Source organism: Cheilinus undulatus, linkage group 17 (assembly GCF_018320785.1).
Source record: "Cheilinus undulatus linkage group 17, ASM1832078v1, whole genome shotgun sequence".
NCBI lineage: Eukaryota > Metazoa > Chordata > Actinopteri > Labriformes > Labridae > Cheilinus > Cheilinus undulatus.
The window spans coordinates 25,883,431-25,908,026 of record NC_054881.1 but is presented as its reverse complement, the minus strand read 5'-3'; the positions used below and the strand labels follow the sequence as shown (position 1 = coordinate 25,908,026).

The 24,596-nt window shown below is 40.2% G+C and overlaps 1 protein-coding gene across 1 annotated transcript in view; it reads left to right on the top strand.

The window, feature by feature from the left end:
• The first annotated feature begins 602 nt into the window (after positions 1-602).
• LOC121524667 (matrix metalloproteinase-17-like) overlaps positions 603-24,596 on the top strand; it is a 149,922-nt gene continuing 125,928 nt past the window's right edge. The window contains exon 1 of the mRNA XM_041810112.1: positions 603-1,046. Coding sequence (XP_041666046.1) covers positions 912-1,046 — 135 coding nt within the window. The 5' untranslated portion in view covers positions 603-911. The remainder of the gene's footprint in view (positions 1,047-24,596) is intronic.

The following is a 24,596-nucleotide window of genomic DNA, read 5'->3' as shown; positions in this document are numbered from 1 at the left end:
ATTATCATTTTTCCTTTTTTCCCTCTATGTAATCGGTCTGGCTTTTCAATTTTATTTTCAGGCGACAGAATTTAAAGTTTAAATGTTAAAAACTGAAAATGGTAAAACAACAACATCAACGATAACTTAAAAAAGGCTCAAAAACAGTCCTCCTACTAAAGTCATTATTAAACTTTGCCTTTGTTATAAATTTGCTTTCGATGTTTTGCAGCTGTTTGAATTATCATAGTTGGGTTAAAGATAAACAAATTCAAAACTTGATCCGCCTGAAGGCATGCCAAACCCACTTATGCCGACATATTTCTCATTTAAAGATAAGGGAGCTACACTGACTGTCTAGTGTTTTTTTAATTCAGCCCCTGAGTCGATGAAATTACGTATAACTCGCGTCATGAATTTAATAGTATCCAAGTGGACTAAAAGGGCGCTGAACACCCCCCTCCCCCTTCCTCCCCCTTCCTTGTTTCCTCCAATCCTTCGGGCAAAATACTCACGCACCCTCCCTGTGTGTGCGTCAACGAGCGGGCTCTCTCCTCTGCTGCTGCTCGCGCACAAAACCACACGCAGCTGCTCTCATTCTCCAGAGCTCGCGACTGCATGAACAGGAGGGGAGCTCGTGCTGCTTGTTGCGGGAATATCACCTCTGTTGGACTTGGCTGAGGACTCGAGTACACGTTTTCTATAGTATCGACGTAGCAGATAATTTAAGTGGCGTTTTGTTCCAAACAAACTTGTAGACCCTGCACGTCTTTCCCGCCACTGTTTTTAATGTGTTTTATGTGTTTGCGCTCAACAGTCAGGTAGACTTATGTGGGCAAAGTGTACAGGAGTATCGGCGTGTGAATTATCCCGTGGATGCGGCGTCGGGGTCGGTGTCTGAGCCCTGCAGGAGCAGCCTGTCATAGGGCATCATGATTTTTTTGGCTCTTCACAAGTGGACGAGGAATAATTCTCCGGAGATGCTGCTGTTGGTGCATATGTTGTGGTTTTTCCCTTTGACTGGAGCGGCTCCTTCTTTGACCACCGAGCAGCTGGACACAGGGGTGGTAAGTTTGCTACCTGTTTTACATAGGGCAGGAAGTTTAGCTAGTTTTTAGCCTTTACCATTTTAGACATGGGGGAGATGGGACGCCTTTCCCCCACATGATGCCACCACAGTAGTATTCTGTTTTCTCATTAAGCTACCTCCTCTCAGAGCTTGCAGGTTCCACTTTTGGTGGTCATGTGCAAATGCTGCCAGACCACAGCCTTATGATCTGACTTTAACACTAGTCCATTTGCACATGTAAAACACATTGTTGCAGGCTGGATGTGATGAGAAATTAAACAAGAGCACAAATCCTTTGAAAATGTTGCATGAAATACATGCAAATGTTTCTGCCTTGCTGACATTTCCTGCACTGATGACTAGCAAAATGGACTGACATCCAGCACACTAACAAATGTTTTCCTTTTCTCTGCCATGCTTCTAGAACACCACTCCAATATGTGATTCAACGTCAAGGTTAACTATTGTGTTTAAGATATGATTGCCAAGACTGAAATGTGATTTAGCAGCAGGTGCTGCAGAAGCAATCAGGTTTCATGACAATATGAATCAAAATCAACGCTCTATTTTTATTTGCGGGATTAAGTAAATTTTGCAGGGTTTTTGTGAATGAGTCTGTAGGCTTGATTGTGATTTTGATGTGTTATATTTTAAATTGAAGTCAAATGAATAAATCTATTCTAGTTAGCTACAACAGAGTAAATTGCACTGTATGAAATCTACATCTTAATTTGTGAGCCATCATATTTGATTTCAGAGTTAAATGAACGGATCACCTGCACGTAAAACTAGTCTCCAGTCAAGAAACTCTTGAGGCAGCATCTTAATGGTTTTCTTTAATTTGTTTGCAGCTGAGTACCACACTTGAAGTAATAATTGCAGTCTTGCCAACCTAATCACACATCAAAGAAGTAGAAGTGCCATGGTGCTCATTCACCTGCTGTGTCTACATAGTCTCTCTCACAGCTGCAATGATCCCTCCCTTTTTGTTACTCAGAAGCTTGAGGATGATTCTTATTACCAAGGACATTGCTAAGTTTTGCAGTCGCTGCATTGACTCCCCATGGACATGTGGTGCCAGACAAAAATCATTCATCTTCTTGGTTTTAGATACTCTTACTGTAGCTGCAGACATACTGTACATTATCCCAGGACTCCACAAGTGAGTTGAGGACAGTGGGACGGACTTGAGTGCACAGAGAGGAGCACTAAAGCATGGATAGGATGTGTAGAAATACCAGTGGTTGGATGTGAGTGATCTGTTTGCCCAGCAATCCTCTAAGCTGCTTTGATCATATATGATCCCTGATTGAGTTATCTATGATTATGTGCACAAATACATTTTGTCTTTACATGAAGCAGAAATGCAACAATGCAGGGAAGAGTGGGTATCATTTTCTTTCCTTATCCTTATCCTTATCCACTCCACATGCAACAACTGCTGCTGTTTTGCTCCAGGTTTGGTTTAGGATCTGTGTTTATTGCTTGTGTGATATTAAACTGACTTAATGAGTCACTTGTTTACTGCAGACCTTCATCATTACATGCTGAATATTTTGCATGTGTAACTTCTGTGCTGCGGAGCAGCTGCCTGATGTTTCCTTCTTTTCTTGCATGAAGCTACATATCAGAACAATGAGTGGATTTGGTGAGCATATCTGAGATGTTGCTTGATGCATGTCGGAGTTTAGCAGATTTTTCTGGGTTAAAATGAAACAGGGCAAACCGTTTAGTACTTTTAGAGTTATTCAGGGTTAAATTTTATTTTTAAACATAATTTCATCTTGTTTTAATCTCTGTTTTGCAACAAATGTGCAGTATGCAGTTAATTGGAGAAGATTTTAGGAGTATGTCCCAGAAGTATTCTCAGCTAGTGTTTCTTCAGGCATTGGCGGCATGGAGAAAAAAATAATCTAAAGTGCAAAACAGAGTGCATCAGCCTAAATACAATCCTGACACCCAGCTGATGCTAAAGCTTTTAAGAACCAGAACAAATCAACATCATGGTATTAAACAGTGAGGTGGTCATATCAGCTCAGTTCTCACATTTTGAGTTACTTGTTGGATTGCAAAAAATGCTGAGTGAATGATAAATCTTGCAAAGAAATCCTGAATTTCTTATTTAAAGAGGTCTTTAATGAAGGGTGCTTGGCACTCCTGAATGCTAACTAGTCATCAGATTCTATACCCTCTAGTTTGGCCTGGTTTAAGCTTCTCTTTTAACTGGTCACCTTGACATCCCACTAGTTATATTTTACTTCACTGTTGAGAAGAGTTTAATTTTATGGTTTCAAGTAGGGCATTGAATGTTAGTCATGCCATTTTTTATGAAATTGTTTTATTATTAACAATTTTTAACTTTGTTGTAGATTTCTGTTCCGAATTTCCTAAAAAATAAGCAAAGTTCTTTTATCATAATTTCAAAGATTGCTTTGCCAGATTTTCATGCAGTTCTGTAGAAAAAAATAACCAACGGAGGAGCATGCTGACAGAAGGAAGAAGCACACAAACCACAGCAAATCAATTTTACACACTTCCAGCTCACACTCGTAGTAACACCGCTGACTGCCAGAGATTTTTCTTAACTTCCAGTTCGACAGTTAGGACTCTATTTTTTTTGCACACCTTGCTAGTGCTGGGTTGGACCTGCTTTTGCCATCAGAACTGACTTAATTCTTTGTGGCTAGGGGTACGTGATAGGACGATCTCAGATTGAGAAGAAATAGAATGTATCAGCGATCTGTTAAAGCTGTTTCATCGTGGAATCGGCTCTTTGCTCCTTCTGCTTCCTGATGCAGCAGTGATTCACGCTGCAAATGAAAGTGAAACTTAAGAGTTAGTCTTTTCTAACTTTCCTATTCAAAGCTGTGTCTTGGTTTTCTGAACAATAAGTGTGCAAAAAACATTGATTTGCGCAATCTGCACAAAGCTTATGAATGTTTTTTGATGAGTTCTAAAGACAACATCCTTAACAGTCTGCCGAAGTTCGACCAGGGAAGAGAGATGAACCATACCGCCCTCAGCAGAGGAGAGTGTGGCAGAGGCAGACAGCCTACTGTTGTTGTAACTGTTACAGCCAGACATTTTTTTTTGCTTTATATTATTTTCCCAAGTTATTTACCAGCCTTTCCACCTGGCAGATAAACGTCAAGATGATGGAATAACAATGAAACTTCATAATATCAGCATCTTTTTACGAAGCAAGGTGGTGATGTCCACAAGATCCAGACATAGAGCATTATTAGAAGATGTTTTAAACAGTATAACCATTGATTTACATGCATTTCTTTAGCCTACATTCATGCTTAGTGCAGCACCTAATTCTGCATCTCCTCCTCCTCCTCTCTCCTCCACTGTGAGCTGCAGGTATGAGTGTGACACATATACCTCACTGCTGATCACAGCCCAAGTCAGTGTTTTCCAACCATTTTTCCTTGGAGCCCCCCCTCCATGTACCTATGACTATCGGACCACCCTCCAGGACCCAAGAGAGAAGAAAAAGTGACACACGCTGCAAAAAATTAACATCGATTTTAACTGTTCCACTGATAAAACCCTAAAAAAGACCTATGCATGCTTTTCTTGTCAAAAGACCTTTGTATAAACTTCTTAATAACTGTTAGTCAATATTTGCAAATCTAATTTTGGCAGCCTCAGAGCAGACAAAGCCTATGCCCCCTTAAGAGCTTTGGCGCCCCACCTGGGGGGTCCCAGACCCCAGGTTGGAAACCAATGGCCTTAGTCACTGCTGTAAATTACTAACGTTTCCATGGCCCTTTTAAAGATAAAAATCAAGATTGCGTTAAAACAACATACAGTCAGTACTTTACTGCATAACCACATCTCAAAAATTCATTAAATTCTTGGTTCTATTTATATTTTCTTTCTTTGTCAGTCTGTAAACAAGGCTGAAGTAAATGTGATATAGAAATGCATATAAACAGGCTACTTATTTAAAGATTCAGCTGTAGGAACCCTATTTATAGTCCACACGCTTTAAAATGAAAATCATGGTGTTAAAATGTGCCTAATAAACACTAACGTAGATTTAAAAACACAGAAGAGGACACACACAAAATGAGAATTTAAAGTGGCGCAGAAAATTGGTTCCAGAAAATGCTATAGATCAGAAAGCAGGAAAATAAATGTTTGGAACTTGAAACTACTGTGGGAGAAGACCTCCTGATGGTCAGGGGGTCTATTTGAAAATAAAATCATTTAAAAGATTTTATAATATTGAATGGCCAAAAGGTTGTAACACAAGAAAAGAGCAAAACCTGCCTTGTTGAGACAGTATTTGAAAAATTACACCATGAAAAAGGTTGTTTTTCCTGGTTATTAACTAACAAATTCGTCTGAAAAATTGAATGAAAAAAATCGTGATAAAATCAAGATCCTGATCTGGCCATAAAAGAAATCATGATATTATTCCTTTTTCCATATTTCCCACCCCTAATTGTGGCATTGTTTAACAAAGTGTTGGAAACATTCCTCAGAGATTTGGGTCCATATTGACATGATAGCATCACGCAGTTGCTGCAGATTTGTCGGCTGCACATCGTTGGATGCGAATCTCCGGTTTCACTGCATCCCAAAGGTTTGAGATCTGGTGACTGTTGAGTTCAGTGAACTCATTGTCATGTTCAAGAAACAACTTTGAGATGATTTGAGATTTGTGACATGGTGTATTATCCTGCTAGAAGTAGCCATCAGAAGATTGGTACACTTTGATCATAATGGGATGGACATGGTCAGTAACAATACTCACGTAGGCTGTGGTGATTAAAAACATACTCACTTGGTACCAAGGGCCCCACATCGTGCCATGAAAATTTCCCCCACACCATTAAATCACGACCACCAGCCTAAACCGTCAATGCAAGGCAGGATGAATCTGTGCTTTCATGTTGTTTACGCCAAATTCTGACCTTACCAGGGCAACATTTTTCCAATCTTCTGTTGTTCAATTTTGGTGAGCCCGTGCAAACTGTGGCCTCCGTTTCCTGTTCTTAGCTGATAGATGTGGCCCTATGTGGTCCTCTGCTGCTGTAGCTCATCTGCTTCAAGGTTCATCATGTTCATTCTAGAGGGAAAAGTGGCTCATTTTATTGATTGGTGGTCAAATTAGTGTGCAGTTGTGTTTTGATCAGGAACTTTGATTAGAGATTTGTTTTCATCCTGGATTGAGGGTTTGGATATCCTCATGTGATTCCTGTCAAAGGCAGACCCAGATTTCTGACTTATTGTGTGTTTGGTGTCAAAGGGTTTGAGGGTGACCAAAGGGATTGGGACAGACAGATGGACAGATGGGTCCCCATCCAGAGGCACACACTCCCCTGTGACTGTCTGACTTTTAAATAGGATCTCTCTCCTGCATGGATGAAATCGCTCTCAGCTGGTGAGAGCAGGTGGATAATTGGTTGTTGAGGGTATAAGTGGGTTCTCCCATCCTGTGTAGCCAGTTGTGTTTAAAACTGCTATACATTTGGGATTCGGGCCACAAAAACAAGCGTCTACTCACAGAAGCGTGTCCTGATCTCTAACTCTGCTGCCCCCATGTCCCATCACACTCCAGAGTGACTGTGCTGCATTGCTGGGCTTTTAGTCGAGTGTTATGCACTGAATGTCTCTGTTTCTCTTTATAACTTCTGTACACTGTGACCGTAATTAACTGCACCACAAACTTAAGCGCAGATCTGAGGCCTACAGTTTCCAATACTGCTGTTATCTAGCTGGATATATCACTGCAGAGTGCCAATTTGCAATTTCAGCATAGTGTGGAACTGCTACATTACTGCTACAATTTAATCTGCAATATGTTTTCCGCTCGTCATATCATTTTCCTCCTGATGGCTGTTTTCCACACTAGTACAGACTGTCAGGGCTCCTATGGGGGTTGTTCAACTTCGGGTGCAGCACCATACTTGGTTTAGCAGCTGTCATACAGTACGACTAAGGTGACCAGATCACTGCTGATAAAAATACCTTAATATCAATTTAATATTGTTGAATATGACATCATATGCATAACATTTAATCCCTCAATCAAAAGGAGAGAAAGATGCAGTGAGAAATAAACCTAAGTGTAAAACCAGCCTGTTTCTGATGAGATCACCACACCCTGCCAGTCAGCTTCTTATTCCAAACCTGCTTCATAATTTTGCTCAATGAGAAAACCATCTGGTGTTGAGACCAGTCTACAGGGAGAAAAAAAACTGGTAAAAGGCAGTCTTTTCCACCATCTTTCACCACTCACCCTGCTTTGCTTCATAATACTACATTCTCATGCAACCAGCCAGCTTGGCATCATCACCTCCACCACCCTCCTCATTAGTTTTCTTCGCCTCTCGTTGGCACGCATTTCACCAGTATCATGTTCTGTCACTTCTTTCATTCCCTCTGCCTCCTTCTTCAATTTTCTCCTTCCAATCCATATGGTTGGCTTTCTTCTGCCAGTCCATCATGGTCCTACTGATTAAACCCGGAGGCCTGGAAGAAGAGAGGGCTCACAGGGAAAAAAATGGAGGCAGTGACATTTGGTGGAAAGTACAATGAAAGGATACATAGGCTGAAATAAGTTAACGGGGAAAAAGAAACAAGAAAGGAAGCCCACTGTAATAAAGAGAAAGAGGATACATCATTTAAGACTGGCAGAAGTTGGATCTACTTTCTTTCTGGATGTACTGGCGTAGTAATAATTTACTTCTGGGTGTTCTTCCTTTGTGGTATTTTGAAACTGTGGGATGACCTCAGAGAACAAAAAGTCCTTTCTTACTTGCATTTCTCTTGGTTGAACTTTCATTTGGGATCTTTAGGATACTTTTAGCACAGCTGCTCCACTTCATTAGGCTGTGTGACCTTTTTGGTTTGTAGTGCTTTATCACGGAGAGAGTTGTCACGATACCTGCTTTGATACCACACCAACATAAAAAGATGTCCTAGGCACCTAATAGTGGATAATGTCTTGTTTTGAATGCCTGGAATGTATCTATTACACAAACTTGCCTGGTACCTGAGCCTTTCACTACCTCTACAACTAAAATCCTGGTGATGCCTTCATATTCCACTGTAACTTTATGCTCCTCTTCCACTGTATGTTTTGAGCTTAATCCTGCACTGAACAGAGTGTTTTTTGGCGACCACAGAATAACTTGTAAAATGCAAGACATGCAGTCTTTGGCCAGGTGGTTTTCTCCACCGCCTCTGTAGCATTTTCTCATGTCTGGCGGGGGCTTTGGCTGTGTGTCACTGACCATTTTCACCTATCCTACCGCTCTGTTCCATTGACCAGGCCATGTAAATCCACAATGCCACCTCCATTTCTTGTGCAAACTTGAGTGCTTTTTCAAAAGTTAGTCTGTGCCCTGACAGCAGCGTCCTGTCTTTGTTTATGTGACAAAACAAATGATCTCTCAACATCATTGTCAATGAATCATCAACGTTACAGTGCTGCGCCAGCTTTCTCATTAATGACACATAATCACCCACACTTTGCGTGCTACTCAAGTGCCCTCTGTTGGCTAAAGATGCAGTAACATTCCACAGTCACTTCATAATACAGGGGGAGTCCAAAAATTTATGACAGTTTAGAATTTTATTGAAAATCTGGACATATTGATGATTTATCTATGGCACCATTTTTGAACTGGTAAACCCAAGAAGTCTTCTGAGAGGAATCAAGAACAATTGGATGAACGCTGTAAGAACTGACAAAGACAGAAAGACACGCTACCAATTATGGTAGTAACAGAAATGGCAAGGTCTTGGTTGCATAAAGCTGCTAGCATATTTGAGCAATTTAGACTAGTGGTTCTCAACAGGTCTACCGCCGGAACCCACAACCGCCTCCTTAACGCCAAATTGTGATACAAATTTCTTATACAATTTTCAATCATAACCAGAGGTTTTTATGACAAATGGTGCAGTTTAACTTGAGATAGAAAAAGGATGTAGTATATTGGAAGACATATCCTTCAAAATAAAAGTACATCAGAGATTTTTGTCACCACATTTTCTTCAGGCACACATCTGCAACCCACCGAAAACGGCTTTGCCACCCACTTTTTGGTCCCAGCCCACCAGTTGAGAACCAATGATTGAGCCAGTTCTACCTCTCTTGGTTTGCAGCATATTTTTAACTTAAGATCTGTATTGTTTTAAAGCATTCACCACTGATCAATAAAACAATAGTCATTTAAAAAAGGTAGAAAAATATCAAAAAGAATTTAAGAGTACTGAAACTTATCTTGATCACAGGCCTTGAAACTTTTTCAGAGTACCAAATCTGTGATGAACACACTGCATTGTTGTAGAATGCTTGACATAATGCCCAGGAAACTTTTGAGCGTATAATGTACATCCTCATCTTTTAGCAAAAGTGAGATACTGTGGAAGCCAGCCAGTGCTTCAGTCTACATCCATCCAATCTGTCATCACAGCTTTGCTATGTGCAAAAGTTCTCCAGGGAGCTGCAACTTTCTGAGAAGATTGTCAAACTTTATAATATCCTTTGAGGCCATTTCAACAACTTTATCAGCTGCCAGTGCAACATGACTGTGTGGGACTGATGTTTGGCAGCTGCATCATGTCTGTTTGATGTTTCACTCAGTGACAACACCAGATGGATTTGAGTGAATTCAGATCTTTAAAAAATTGGAAAGCTTCCTAGTTAAAAATAAAAATTTACAAGAAGCAGCAAAGCGCTCAATGTCTTTAAAGATTAGTCATTGACCAAAGTGGTAATGTCCTGTCTGCTACCATGGTGTCTAATCCAGCCAACCTAGGGTCAGACCATTGACTGAACATTAATATGACATATCGTGCTGGTGATATAATCTGGAGTGAAGACGCCACTTTTTCTGCCCAAAGCACACGTTTAACTCACAGATATAAAGACAAAGATTCCAAAACAGTCTTCAGAGGAACAGATTCTTGTTATGGTCTGAAGGAGACACTTTGATGGAGGTTTACTGACAGAATTGTTTTTGTTACCATTTCCATTGCCTGTCTTCCTCTACTCTACTGTAACCCACAAATTCCACATACTCCATAACTGATGCATTTCTCGGGTACAGATATTTTGCTCCTACCAATTTTGTGCCCCCGTCAGCAAAGAGAAAGATTGGATGAGAAGGAGCTGAGGATTTTACCGGCTATTAGGTGTCAAACATGCATCCTCCATGAGCAGTAACACGCTTGTTGTCAGTGAGGGGGAAGATAATTTAATTTAATAACGGTGCAGTTTGACTTGAGATGGAGAAAAGATGTAATAGTAAAAATAAAAGCACATCAGATATTTTTTTGTTGCTACATTTTGTTCCGGGCACACATCTATGACCCACTGAAAATGGCTTCACAACCTGTTGGCTAATCGCTCTCATGCTGCCTTATTTAAACTTCTCTTGCCTGGCTATGTTCTGCTGCTCTCTTTGCAAGATGCTCTTGCAACCCTCCTCCACCCCAGCTCCTCCTTCATTCAGCTTCTGACTAACTCGGTGTCCTTCTGTTGTCATTGATGCTTGGTCTGCTGGGGAGTTTTTTGCTGCTTTCCCACCTGATGCTTTCCTTATCAATATAGGAAGAGAAGAACCTTGTGCTATTCCTGCTTAATGCTTTCCACATAGGCTTGTGGAAGGGCAGGGAGATCCCAGCACAACCACACCGCCAAACATAAATAACAGCAATAAGTGGTTATTAATAACTGAGATATTTATAGCCAAAAATGTGTGCATGTGTGTTTCTTGCCAAAGTGGTCCCGACTGAGCTAATGCTGATGCCACTTACTAGGACCAGCTTTGAATTAGGGGTGCGCAGTATGCGGTAGATGGTATAAATGATATAAATTTGGCCTACAGTAGAGATTCGGACGAGGAAACATGTTCAAGTCATTAGCAGCTTAACACACCTCATCAGGTTAGAGATGAAATGCAAAACTTGGAGTGCAGTTAGACAGAAGTAAACCTAGAGAGATTTAAAAAAAATAAAACATGTTTTCTGTGTTCCTATACTTAGAGATAAATTGAGTATGTCATCAAAGGCTTGTTTTAAGGGGAGAAGGAGGTTAGTAACACTTGAATTTGGATTAAAAAGCATTATCTCTCTTTAATTTTGTAATACTGTGATATAATACCGTTACCATCAAAGGCAAGAAAAATCCCATGATATGATTTTTAGGCCATATCGCCCTGGCCTTCTTTTAATCCTTTTGCTTCACTCCTGTGCAGCTGTTTTCCTGTTCATCTAAATATGAAATCTATGGACCAGTCTTACTACGACAAACTTTGACAGTTTTTTTTCTCTTCAAAACTACAAGTCAGGTCTGTTTTTGACACTACACCTTGCAAATTGAGCTTAATTACAAAATATAAACATAGTGCAGACCTTCAACAGAGCTGTGATGGTGAGACTTTTAATGTGGCAGGGCTCAGTGCCTCAACTGGCTTGTCAGTCAGGCTCAGGATAGTCATCCTGGGCAAATGAAGGATCAGACTGACTTAGCCTGTGTCTTTAGTGTCTTAGATGTCAGCCCTGTGAAACTTTCTCACTCTAAAAATAGTTTTGTGAAACCATCTTACTTGCATTATAAAAAGCAAAATTAAGACTGACCTCAAAGCACAGATGCATTTATTCAAGAAGACAGTACCCGCTGGTTTTTGGAAATCTTATCTACATTTCAGAAAACAAGTTTTATCTCCCATTGCAGTGATGGAGCTGATCTGTGGAGCGGTACTGCTCTGGTTTTGAATCTCCAGGCTACATCTTCATTTTCATTTAAAAACATGAGGCATAGTACAGTTCAACCAAGGCTCTTTATGTTTGACTTTACAGTAGTGACGGTTTAATGTTGTGGGCAAGTGAGTGCTGCTTTCCACAACAAGGCTGCACGCAATGGTCTTTTTCCTATTGGCTTGAAGTGACTTTATTACTTAAGCAGACCCACTCTGGGGCTCCCCATATAGAAAACCTCAAATCAACTCCATGTGGACAGTTCTATTTTAACCCACTGGGCCCCGCCCCTCCTTCTTGTCTTTGACCAGATCAAGGGTTTTGGTTTTCCTTGCTATTCAAAGGGCCGAGCAGATCTTGTAATTACAGTGGTTTCTGGTGTTGTGCTGGCTCTGCATGCTGGGGCCTAAAATAATCCGAAGCAATGCCGACCAAACTGCCAATAGACCTCTTTAATAGCACGATCAAGAAAACCCTGAAAGTAACAACAAAGCTGCACTCAAATTGCTTGCAGAAACTGGCAGAATAATAACTGTGGTTTTGAGCGTCTGTGCATGTCACATTCTTCTTGTGTGTCACTTTTTAAATTTCAGTACACATGACTGCTCTTGTGCATGCGTGTGGGTCACAGCCACGCTGGTGATCTCATCGCTTGTCTCTCACATGCATTTGTCATTTCCTAACGACTTGCAGTGGAGAAAATTAGGTAAAAAAAAGGAAAGGAAGAGAGATGACGTTGATCGCTTATCTTCAAGACCGCTTTGTGCAAATGATCCCGTTTTTCTGAAGGTCCAATGACATAAAGAGAATTAGTGCAGAGGGGGAAGAAGAGGACCATGAGAAATTGAGTGGGTGGCAGAGATAAGCTACGTTTCCATCAAGCTGCCACATACAATTAGGCCCAGCTTCTTTTTTTCTAGTGCTGATTCTCAACTTCCTATCAAGTGAATATAATGAGCCAATAACAGTTTGCTGAATTTCAAGTGGCACTCATGGTTGGGTTGTTTGTAGTTGAAATGATTGCATCGACAAAGCTTCATTCTTGCTGTTGAGTAAATGTTTAACACAGAGCACATCTCCTCCTGTTTAAGTTTAAAATTAGAGCCACAGAACACATGGCGAGATGAACATATATGTGTGCACGTGTGTATTTCTGCTTCCTACAGCCATGCCAGTTGCCAGCATTCTTTAGCCAACACTAGGGACACAGTGGTTTCTTTGTATGTACCACTACAGTGACATGTGGCTACTATTGCATGGCTTTCATGTGGGCTCTATGAACTGCTTTCAAGGACAATCCAGAAATACATGCTCATGTATGCATTTCTTCCTGTAGCTTTAAGGCAGATACGTAGATGGATATCATGTCAAACACCTCCTGTAGAGTAAAAGAAGCATAACTGTGTCTGACCTATTGATGGGTTTTATTCTTCAAACCAGCATACACTCATGATGAATAATTTAAAACCATTTTATTATGCTTACTCTGGAATGGTTCTGTAAAGTAGACACGGTTGATGTATTCTCATATCCATAAAGGTCACAGCTATCAAAAATGATCTACATGTGATATTGATTATATGGCTGAGTTTTTGACAGAAAAACAATGATGTCAAATTGTTTGACCTTTCTTGTGAGATTGCTTGATGATGAAATGATGAAAAAATACCTAACTGATGAGTTGCATCAAAAATTCTGAACTTAGACACCTTCAGCTCACCTTCAGCATACTGCTAAGGTATAACACTCTTTCAAACACGGCCTGAGTTCCCACTGCAGTGAGAGTAACCCCCTTTTTTCAAAGGCTCTGCCCTTTCCCAAACACTGTCTATGGGAGGTTTTCCAGATGGATGTATGAAACAAATCCATCCAAATCAAACCCATCTGTCAAGATCTCTGGAAAATTAGCACAAATGTACGTGTTATCATGGGAATATGAAGAGTAAAATCATTTTTTTTTGTCCTGTCTCTTTTTACAGTCATATTTTTGTTCCATCTGCAAATACAATTTTTGGTCAATTTTGACTGTTTTCTTTATTTTTTGTCTTACATTTAGTTAGTCTAGTTTTACATTTACCTATAACCAATTTAGAACATAGCTGGCAAGGAACACCTGTTTAGATCCTCTCCTTTGTGTACTGATTTCCACTGTTTATTGAGGTACCGTTTAATACATTTGAGGCATTTATAATAACATTTGTTCATGAAAAAATGAACTGTGTGTTTAAATTCTGTAGGGTTTTTATTCTGAAGTGCAAGCAAAATAGTTCAACACAAACATTAGTGCATCCTGAATTGACTCTTAATAGATAGCCTGAGGCGTATGACTTTAACACACGGAGAGATAGTAAACAAACAAATTGAAGATTGACTCTGATGGTAAAAATATCTCTGGTGTGTGTGTCTTTGTGTTTGCCAAGGCTGTTTATTTGTGTGTATCTTTGCATCCTCTCCATCTTATCCTTTCTATCAGGGGACACTGAGGAGGCTTTATTCAGTCCCTGTGTTTGTGGCCTTTGGCTGGGTGCCATGCCACATTACCGCCAACAGAGAGAAGAACTTCAAAGAAGGTCTGGGGGCTTTTTCCCCAAGTGCAGCCACTCAAACTTATCCCTCTTAAATTAAATTAAAGAGATGATCTAATTGGCTCCATCAGTTTGTTTTTCTTTAATCTCTGCCTGACATGTTTTTCTTCCCATCCCTTTTTGTCCTTCAATCATCCCTCTCTCGTTCATACTCCGTCCCATGATGCATGGGTCAACTTGCTGTGCACTGCATCACCTTTTACCGTAATAATTGAAGGCTGCCAAATTTCTAACTGACACTGAACTGAAACTCTTGTTGGCCTCTTAAATGGAGCTGAGTTGCTGCTGGCAAGGATGAAGCAAATCCTCTCATGAGCCAGAGATTAATAGTCTTAGCAGAGGGGTTGGTGCTGCACCTGAAAATGCTTTTTCAAATCATCAAGCAAAGAAAGGTTAGGCATTGGTTGTATCCTCCAAACTAAAAGAAAACCTGGTAGATGTTTGATCGGATTTTTAATGTGTCATGTTTCTGATTCTTCTGTGCATGTGTTGCAGAAGCAGACTTTGAATGAAAATGAGAGTGTTCGCTCTTGACTCATAAACTGTGCTAACACTCGCTTGATAAATGAGGGTCGACCACACTCCAGTGCATGGAAATGTGTTCCACAATCCTGCTTCAACCTATTTTCTACTAATAACCTGGTTTTTGTTCTGCAAGGAGCCACAGAGACTTCTCTCCTCTTCCTCAAAAGCTTCTGTCTCTCACAATCTCTTTCCATTTCATGCCCTTTCCTCTTTGTTTCCTCTTTTTTGTTTGCTTCCCACTGTCTCTGTTACTTTTTCCCCAGAGCATGATCACTTTTTCTCTCAGTCTCCTCTTTTGTGCATCCCTGTCTTTCCTCTCACTTTCTCTCTGTCATTTTCCCTTTGTCTTCTCACTTCTGTCTCTACTGCTTTCTCTTAACATTCCTGTCCCTCCACCTTCTTCCTCGCTGCCTCCAGGAACAGTCACAAGTTGAGTCTCAGCTCGCTGTACAACCAGCTGTTCCTAAACCGGGGATTAGATGATTCACTTACAGTCACATTTTAATCCCCGCTGTCACGCTCTCACTCACACAAACATGCAAATTAGGACAGATTTTCCTCCCAAATGTCTAGAAATTGACATTCACACCTCCGACTGAATGGAAACTGGGTGTCAGAATAAGCACATCCATTAGAATCTACTGCATCTTGTCAACAAGTCAGATTATTTTCAAATTGTATCTGCAGACGAGCAAACACTTCCTGAGGAGAAGTGATGGATTGTTTCAGCAGGGTGGCATTTGTGCCATCTGTTTGCTACTCGCAGGCTGGAATCTAACAGATGACTTCTTTGTATGCCATCGCTTTTGTCCATTCTCTTGTGTTTGTGCACCGAATCTTTCAAGCTTAAAACCTCCCTGATTGTAAAAAAAGTGGTAGTTTAGGTATGAACAAATGTTACATTGGCATTTCTTTTTCAGTTTCTACACGAAAGTCATTTAACCATCACAAATTCTGTGATACAAGACTCATTCCTGAGCCTTTCACTGGCACTTCAACTTTAATCTTAATGATGTTTTCATATTCCACTGTAACTTTAACTCTTCATAATACTGGCCCTTAATGACTACCGTCATTGATTTTTTCAGAACAGGTTATATTTTTTGCAAAAGTCCACCTTAAACACTGTTGAGTATTATGTGAATATCAACCATAGTATATAAGATAAAGGCAGTTTGTATTCACAGCCACGTAACAGAGACTGAATTGATAAAGTTGTTCTCCATCACTCCAATTTTGCACAGCGCTATGATGCATGAGCGTGTGCTTTATGAAGCTCTCTGTCAGGTTGGATGGATCCAGTGTGATTTTAAAGCAGTGACGGCGCCACAGGCTCGCACTACAAAACAAATTTCTACATTCTACGAGTTAAGCGTTAAATACGAATCTTATTACGGGTTTGAAAAACACATTGAAAAATAACAGACCCAATCTGTGAAAACCTTAATGTGATACAAAGAGAAAACTTCCTTATTCTCACTGTCTCCCCCTTCCTCTTGTATGAAATTAGCTCTCTTTTATACTTCTTTTTTTACCCCTTAAACCGTGTAGTACTTTCTCTACCCCCTGTTTTGTTTCTGAAGGCTCTTTATATGTGTCTCACTTTTCCGCAGTTTTACATTGGCAAACCTGCAGTCTTTTGCCAGGTGATTTTCTCCACCATATTGAAGCATTTTCTAAAGCCCTGCTTGGACTTTGGCCATGTGTTGCCAACCCTGTTTATGGACCCTGCCACTCTGTTCCATTGACCAGGTTCTTTCATGCCATGTAAATCCACGGTGTCTCTGTTTGCTGCCTCCATTGCTTATGCAAACTTGAGTCCTTTTTCAAAAGCCCTCCTACAGCCGCCTCCGCTGTATCCTGTCTTCATTTACTGTATGCCACAGATCAAACGATCTCTTTACATCATTGTCAACGAATCACCAAAGTGACAGCCCTATGCTAGCTCTCTTAGTTTTGCCACATAATCACCCACACTTTGCATATTACCCTGGAGCTCTCTGTTGGCACAAAGATGCAGGAACATTTCAGTCACTTCATAAAAGTCGAAGCCCCTGAATTATGATATTTTATTATTTTATTGAAAATCTGTACATATTTGTGATGTTTTTAAGGCACCAGTTTTTAACCAATAAATCCAAGTAGTCTTCTGAGAGGTATAGAGGACGACTGAAGCAAGGGTGTGGCATGCACAGACAGACAGGAAGGCAGACAGACACGCTGTCAATTATAGTTGTAAGATGTAGGTATATATGCAATAGTCACATTACTATAGTTTTGAATACAAAAGAATGACCTGCCATTTTCTCATTAGTGGAAGCACACAGTGTTGCTGGTTGATTATATTTGTGGACAGGGCCCTGGGGGGTTGATATGATCCCTGGCACTACCTTTGCTTCACTCTAACTGTACTTGGCGGTTAGCATCAGTGTTTGTGAACTACATGCTTTTTGTAACGAGGTCAAATTGGGGGCAGTTCTTTTGCAATGTAGCTTTTGCAATGTCTCTGTGTGGGTGTGTCTTTACACACTAACTCAATGGCTCTGCAGTGGTACATATAAGCTGACAAGAATCACTCAGAGAGGAAACACACTTTCATATACTGGATAATAAACACAGACCTCTTCTTTTCCTTCTTGCTTTAAACCTCAGTGCGGTACATTAAAATATTGATAAATTAATATTCCTTTAATATTATTTGTTTATGAAGGGACACCTAGATGATTAAACCTCAGTATATGCACACAGTATTGAATCATTATTGAAATGCTTGACATAATTAGCAGATATAAAAAAATGATAGAAACTTTGAATCTTAAAATACAGTTCATCAGTGCGGTGAGAAACAGAGAAAAACAGATAAGAGTCTGTAATGGATAACTTAGGAGAGTTGAGGAGAATTTAACTATTTTGATTTATTCCAGTAATATTAGATACAATAATTAAAACAGATGTTTCTTTTCCAAATGAAAACATCATGCAGTAAATACAAGTTGTCTATTATTTTAACATATAGTTAAATGATTTTTTTTTTTTTTTTTACACATGTAAAGACACTTTCACAAAAAATCATGACATAAGTTTAAGGGAGAATAGAGGAGACGAGAGGTTTGCCACGAGAAAGTTTCTGCTGGAGGTTTGTTTGAGTGAGAATTACAGATGTTCATGTAACCCACTGCTGTTCAGTTAAAAGAAAAGTTCATTATAAATCAGTGGGTTTTTTTTATTGGTATAAAATTGACATCCTTTAAAGCAGGGCTATTCAATTACAAATCCAACAGGCCAAATTTTAAAATCAAGAAATGTAGCCGGGCCAGACATGTTCAGCGCCCAGTAAACAGCTGGTAATGTAAAATTCTGAACCAATGCAGATCAATTCGATGAAAATTATGCACTTTTTTATTCATAGTCACCCTTTCAAATTTGGCAACATGACAAAAGCACATCAAAAAGTGCATAAAACACAACAACAGAGCTGAATTTGAACATAACCTAAGGTAGTACAAATGTTTTATGAAAACTTGCAAAACAGGTTGCCCTCTGCATCGCTGGCATGACCACCGGCTGGGCCGAATTTAGCACACTGTTTTATGTGCTGGGGTTGTTTCCGGGTTGCATGTGGTCCTCGGGCGGCTAATTGAATAGGCCTGCTTTAAAGATAAAAGACAAGAATAATTTTGTGTTCGATTATAGCACTTTTAAAGAAAGAAAATTGGTATGGGATAAAAACTGACATCAGCAGGTCAGACCAGGAAAGACAGAATCAGCCTAAGATATTGCAGTATTAGTTCTGCCTATATCTGACAAATAAGCAGAGCAATTTATTTCCATTGTCTCAGCGACTGTCTCTAACAGCAAAGTACGACACATCCCTCTGTAGTGTGAAGATTCATATGTAGAAGGAGAAGTGCTTTATTAAGAGAAGAGCTTATGTGTAGCAGGTTACTGAGGTAAAATGAAGCATGTGCTACATCTCTTACCAGATGTTCCAAATTTGGCATATAAAACCTAATTTACCAACAACAAAACTTAGGCTAGTTGAAGTGCTGAGTGGCTAGTTACTCTGCAAAACTGCTAGCCACAATGGCTGGTGAGCAAAAAAGTAAATGCCAAGTACTAATGGGCGGTAATACAGTTAATACCTTATACCAGGGTATTAAAAAATACCCACGGTATTGCTTTAATTACCGTCATTAATACAGTACACCCTGGTAAAATTCGGGGAGGGTATGACGGTGTTAAAAAATGGACACCGCCCAATCGTAATGTTAAGCGCTGTCTGTGGATGTTTGAAGTTAAAAACTGAAACAGATTTGAAATTGTGAGAGATCCCTAACAAAGAGAGATTTAGTAGTTCTGAAAGTTGGTCAGAGGGCCTCAGTTGGCATACTATGGATGCACGTGGTTAAACGGTTAAATTCATTTATCATTAGCTGGTGCAGGATTCACAAGTCTGTTAAACTGACTTAAGCTAAAGCGAGCTGGCAGAGGAGCAAAAACACCCTTTCTGTTATAGAAAGCTTTTAGTGTTGCTTTCTCCGCTTGTTTTAAATTAAGAAATGTCTGGTTTTGACAGAAGTGCTGCTGTGACATATTTAGAGTTAATCGCTCCACTAGCAGCCATTGTATACAAGCATTCATTTAAGAAGGTACCATTTCCCCCTCAAAAATCACAGTCATGCCAAAGCAGGTCAGCAGAGGAGTGAAAACATGAAAAGCTTATGGGGTTGTTTTATTCTTTGGTCATACTGAAATGTGGCCCAGTTCTGGTGAAACAGAGGCCATGCTTTAGCTATATCTGAGTATTTAGAGCAGTGGAGGCAGCCAATAGAAGGCTTTAAGCCCCACTAAACCCCGCCCATAGCACAACTCTGTATGTATGGCTTTACACCGTGTCCCAGAAGTTCATGCACCCCAATGAGCAACATGTTTGTGGGTCTCTCTCCAAAATGGGTCACATCTGGTCAGCCAGATGTTGTGAGGTTGTTCAATTAGTGCATCTGGTTGTGAGAGGCCTATAAACTTCTTAGTTGACCAAGGAGCATGTCACTGAGAGAACCTTTTTGGTAGTGCTGTCAAGATGGCCAAATAACAATCTGGAAAGGCTGCAGAGCCTCAGGTCCATGCTCAAGCCATTGCCCTGCGCAGGGCAGGGAAATCTTGCAGGGAGGTAGCTCAGGACCTTGGCAGAAGCATACAATGGATGAAGAAGTGGTGGCAGAGACAGCAGAGTTGTGACTCTGTTAAAGACAAGCCCTGTGCAGGTCGCCCCTCTGTCCTGAGTTTGAGAGCCAAGGACCTCATTTAAATAGGCCAAGGGAAAGAGACACCAATCCTGCCTCAAACTAAGTCAAAGACTAAAGAATCTTGGGAAAGCAGTCTCGAAAAGTACCATCCATGGTTTTCTGACCAAGAAACTGGGTCTCAGAGCATGAAGAAGACAGTGGATTCCTTGCCTTACCAAACTGCAAATGGAGAAGTGGCTGGCTTTTGCAAGGAAGTATGCCAAAATGACCCCAAGAGACTGGGAAAACTAGGTTTTCTCTAATGAGTGCCCACTCTACTTATGTCCATCTCCCAAAAGCCAAAAGGACTGCATCTACACTGATTATCGAAAGAGAGTGCCACCATCTGAATAAGTCAAGTTCAGCGCCCATGACATGATCTGGGGGTGATGTCAGCTTCAGAGCTGTCTAAATTGCATGTTGTACCCAGGGCAACACCATCAATGCTGAATATTATGTCAAGAACATTATCCAGTCAGTGCTACTTCCCATACTCACCAGAAAGAAGAAATCGGGCCCCGTCACTGCTTGGAAGATGTTCAACAGGCGTGCGGAAATGGTCTGCATGCAAGATGGTGCCCCCGCACATACTGCTTGTACAACTCAGCAGTGGCGTTCTGAGTGGCTTTCTGGCTTTCTGCACAAAGAGGAATGGCCACCCAACTCCCCAGACCTCAACCCGATTGAAAACTGCTGAGGTATCCTGAACAGTTGGGTGTTCCACAGCCCACCTCCTACCACTATAAAGCGGCTCAATGCAAGGGCTGTGAGGGAGTAGGGCAACATTGAGCCTTCGGTTCGGAAGAAATTATTGCATTCTATATCTCACAGACTAAGGGCTGTAATTAAGATGCAGGGGGATACACTGGCTTTGGAATAAATGCATTCTGTTGAGTATTCACACTCTGAGTTGACTTTTTCTTTGGTGCATGAACTTTTGGGACACGGTGTAGTTACCACAGTGCAGGCAGCCATTACTGACAGCATTCAGTACCAGCAAACGCAACTCTGTGTGGTAGGGCTCTCAGTCAGTCAGTTACTCACTCACTCACTCACTCACTCACTCACTCACTCACTCACTCACTCACTCACTGACTTACTTTCTTACTTACTTTCTTACTTACTTACTTATTTTCTGACTTACTGACTGACTGACTGACTTGTTACTTACTGACTTACTGACTGACTGACTGACTGACTGACTGACTGACTTGTTACTTACTTACTTACTTACCTACTTACTCACTCACTCACTTACTGACTTACTTACTTACTAACTCACTTACTGACTGACTGACTGACTGACTGACTTGTTACTTACTTACTCACTCACTCACTCAGACAGAGGCGCCTGCTGGGCTGACCTCAGTGGTCAGCCAAATAACACAGATTTTAGGATCAATTGCATGACTTTTACACCACAGCTAACAATGACACTGTATAATCGCTTCATTGCCTGTACTGGAAAATATGACAAGATAATCTACAGTCATTGAAAAAGTGGTAATCAAGCCCAAATTTGTCCTTGTTATCTTTTACTGTATACCCTGCTTCAGTTTTGTGATTTTGTGCGAGTGTACTTCCATAATCAGCAGCACCTTGTCTCAGCACTGATGAACGCTGTGGCCACACATGCTTACGGACGGTTTACATGTTGTATGCTCGATGGGTAAAGGATATGTGCTGCAGGTCCAGCCTCTAAAACGTGTCAAGGCACATGAACCCTTTCAACGTGTGCTGAATCATGTAGGGGAAAGCACAGAGGGGGTTTGTTTTGTTTTGTTTGCAGAAAAATTACTCCAAGTCCTAAACAATTAAGTGTTTTACATTTAACTGTATATGTTCAGAAACCACATTACACTTATCTTCCGTAATCTCCTATATTTCTTCATAACACAGAAAAAATGACAAAAACAGAATTAACTATTCAGTTTGTTTTCCACTACAGACAACCCTCAGTGTTACAAACACCAGTTTTTTCTCTTCTCTTGGTGAGCATTTTTTCTCTGATGTCCCCTTGTTAAGGGAAATAACAGCTTGTGTCTGTCATTTCTTCTGACTCTTACTTGTTAACAAGGCTTTGTCACATATCAGTTCAACAGAGGAGGTGTGATGTGCCTGTTCTATTGTGTAAACACTGGTAGCCTTATTAATAAAATACAAACCAGTAGTGTTGAATGTTACTTCTTCTGGGTGTAAAGAGAGATGTGTGGCTCTGGATTTGTTTTAATTCAGTATCACAGTTCTCATTGTTTGACTGTGAATGGTGTTAACTAGATTTCACACTTTGGTGCATCCAGGAGTTGTTTCCTGCTGCAACAAGAAACAGATCACTGCTCATTACAGTTGAAGGAGTTTTTTTATGTGCACCTTTTCAAAGTAAATATAATTTAATATAATACGATATAATATAATAATTCTCCAGAAACATTTAGATAAAACACTCTTTTATCTGATTGCATGTTTGCTAGTCGTTACTCTTGATTTTATGCTGAATAATGAAGATGTAGTTTTACATTTGCAAGTTAATTACTCAAGAATCCAGACACTTAATTTAAATAAATAAATTAAAAAAAGGGCAATGAACAAAATCAATAACGGAAGAATGAATGGAAGGCTGCTGCTGCCAGAACTGTTTATTGGCTAAATGAGGCTGAAGTAGGCTGTGTGAGAGCTTTTACAGTAACAGAATGAACACAACGGGAACATTTCCAACTTATTTTGTCATGTTAGATTGTCAGTAGCCCTCATCTTCATTATAAAAGGTATTTGGTCATCTGGACAAAAATTAAGGAGGAAGTGCTGTTGGTGGCGCAATTGAGATTCTTATAATGTGTAGTATCATAAGCTGTAAACTGAACTTGTATTGTATGGTTTATGATGTCCTGTTCTAAGACAGCCCAAGATTTCATTCAGGAAGCAAATTTTAGCATGCTTTGCACTTCCTATGCCTCGGCTTGTCATATTTGTAGGCTGCAGTGTAGAGGTCGACAGACTACTGGGGTTGATATTAAGCTTTTGGCGGACTAGTGTACCAGCATCTGATTTTACCGATCACTGATGAAATTTATCAATTCCAACAGCAGAAAGTTTGACTACAGCACATTTGCTGCTGGTATTTTCCTTCATAAAATCAACTTGGGTTTTACAATTCCCAATTAAGAGGAAGCCTGACCCAAGATGAATGTTAAGTGTGCTAAAGTAATGTAGTCTACTTCAGGAACAGTTACAGTATGTTCCATGTTCACATCAGACATATAATGCAATGCCTGCAAAAATTTTTCACCCTTTTGGATGTTTTAGCCTTTTATTGATTTTATAAATCAATCATGGCCGATATAGAGAGGTCCAGCCAACTGGTGCTAGTAGTGAAATGGGGATCGCCTGAGTGTAGTGATTTTAGTATAGAAACACCTGTGTCTGGAAGGTCCAGTCACTGCAGTATTCCTTGCTACCATTACACCATGAAGACAAAATAACACTCCAAACGATTCAGAGAAAAGGTTATTGAAAATTATAGGTGAGAGGATGGATACAAAAAAAAGGTTCCAAGGCACTGAACATCCCCCAGTTAAATTCATCATGGAGAAATTGGAGGAATATGTCACATCTCATATATGTTGTTAAACTTTGAAACTACAGTGCTGTCTGCAAATAGGCATGTCAGGTTGCAATGGCCCTTTTCCTTGGATTAATAAAAGGGATTTTTCTTACTGTGGAGTAATGTTTGAAAGATAATGTTGAATTGCTTTATTTTTGTGGGTGCAGTTCTTTCTCTGAAACTTCTCTTCCCTTCATAGTGAGTCTGCACAAAGTAACTCTAAAGTTAATTTTGCCACACTAATGAAATTCACTTCTTTCAAGCTATTAAGACAAATGACTTATCCAAATGAATACCGCTATCTTAATTTAAACAGTGGACATCCCTAAGCTAGTTTCTAAGTCTAATAGAGTAGGGCCACTTTTAGAATTCATACATTTATATCAATTGGCCAGAAATGCCAGTTAATAAAGGAAAATGTAGGACAAAGTGATTCTTAGAGAGTTGCTATAGTATGACATGCATTCTTCATAACGGGGCTGCACTTGGAGACCAGCTTACATGAGTTAAGAGCTGTCTGTGAGCTGTTGATCCTGAATACACACCTAGATGGAGACATTTAAACAAGGAGAGAGCGAGGTCATGTTCAGTTTAAAAGCAAGAGGAAAGGTTAGCAGGATGCATCAGTAGGTGGATCATTTCTTGGCATGGATTAATTTCTTCATGCTTTTACCGCCTGGCAAGCCACTCCAATTTTCTGTTCGATTAAATGTGTCATTCAGGCAGCATGCCTCCCTCGATTTCCCCCTCCTTCCATGTTCTCCCTCTTTGATCTTATCTGTTTGCACAAATGAGGCTAAATCCTTCATTTCTATGGTAAATTGTGT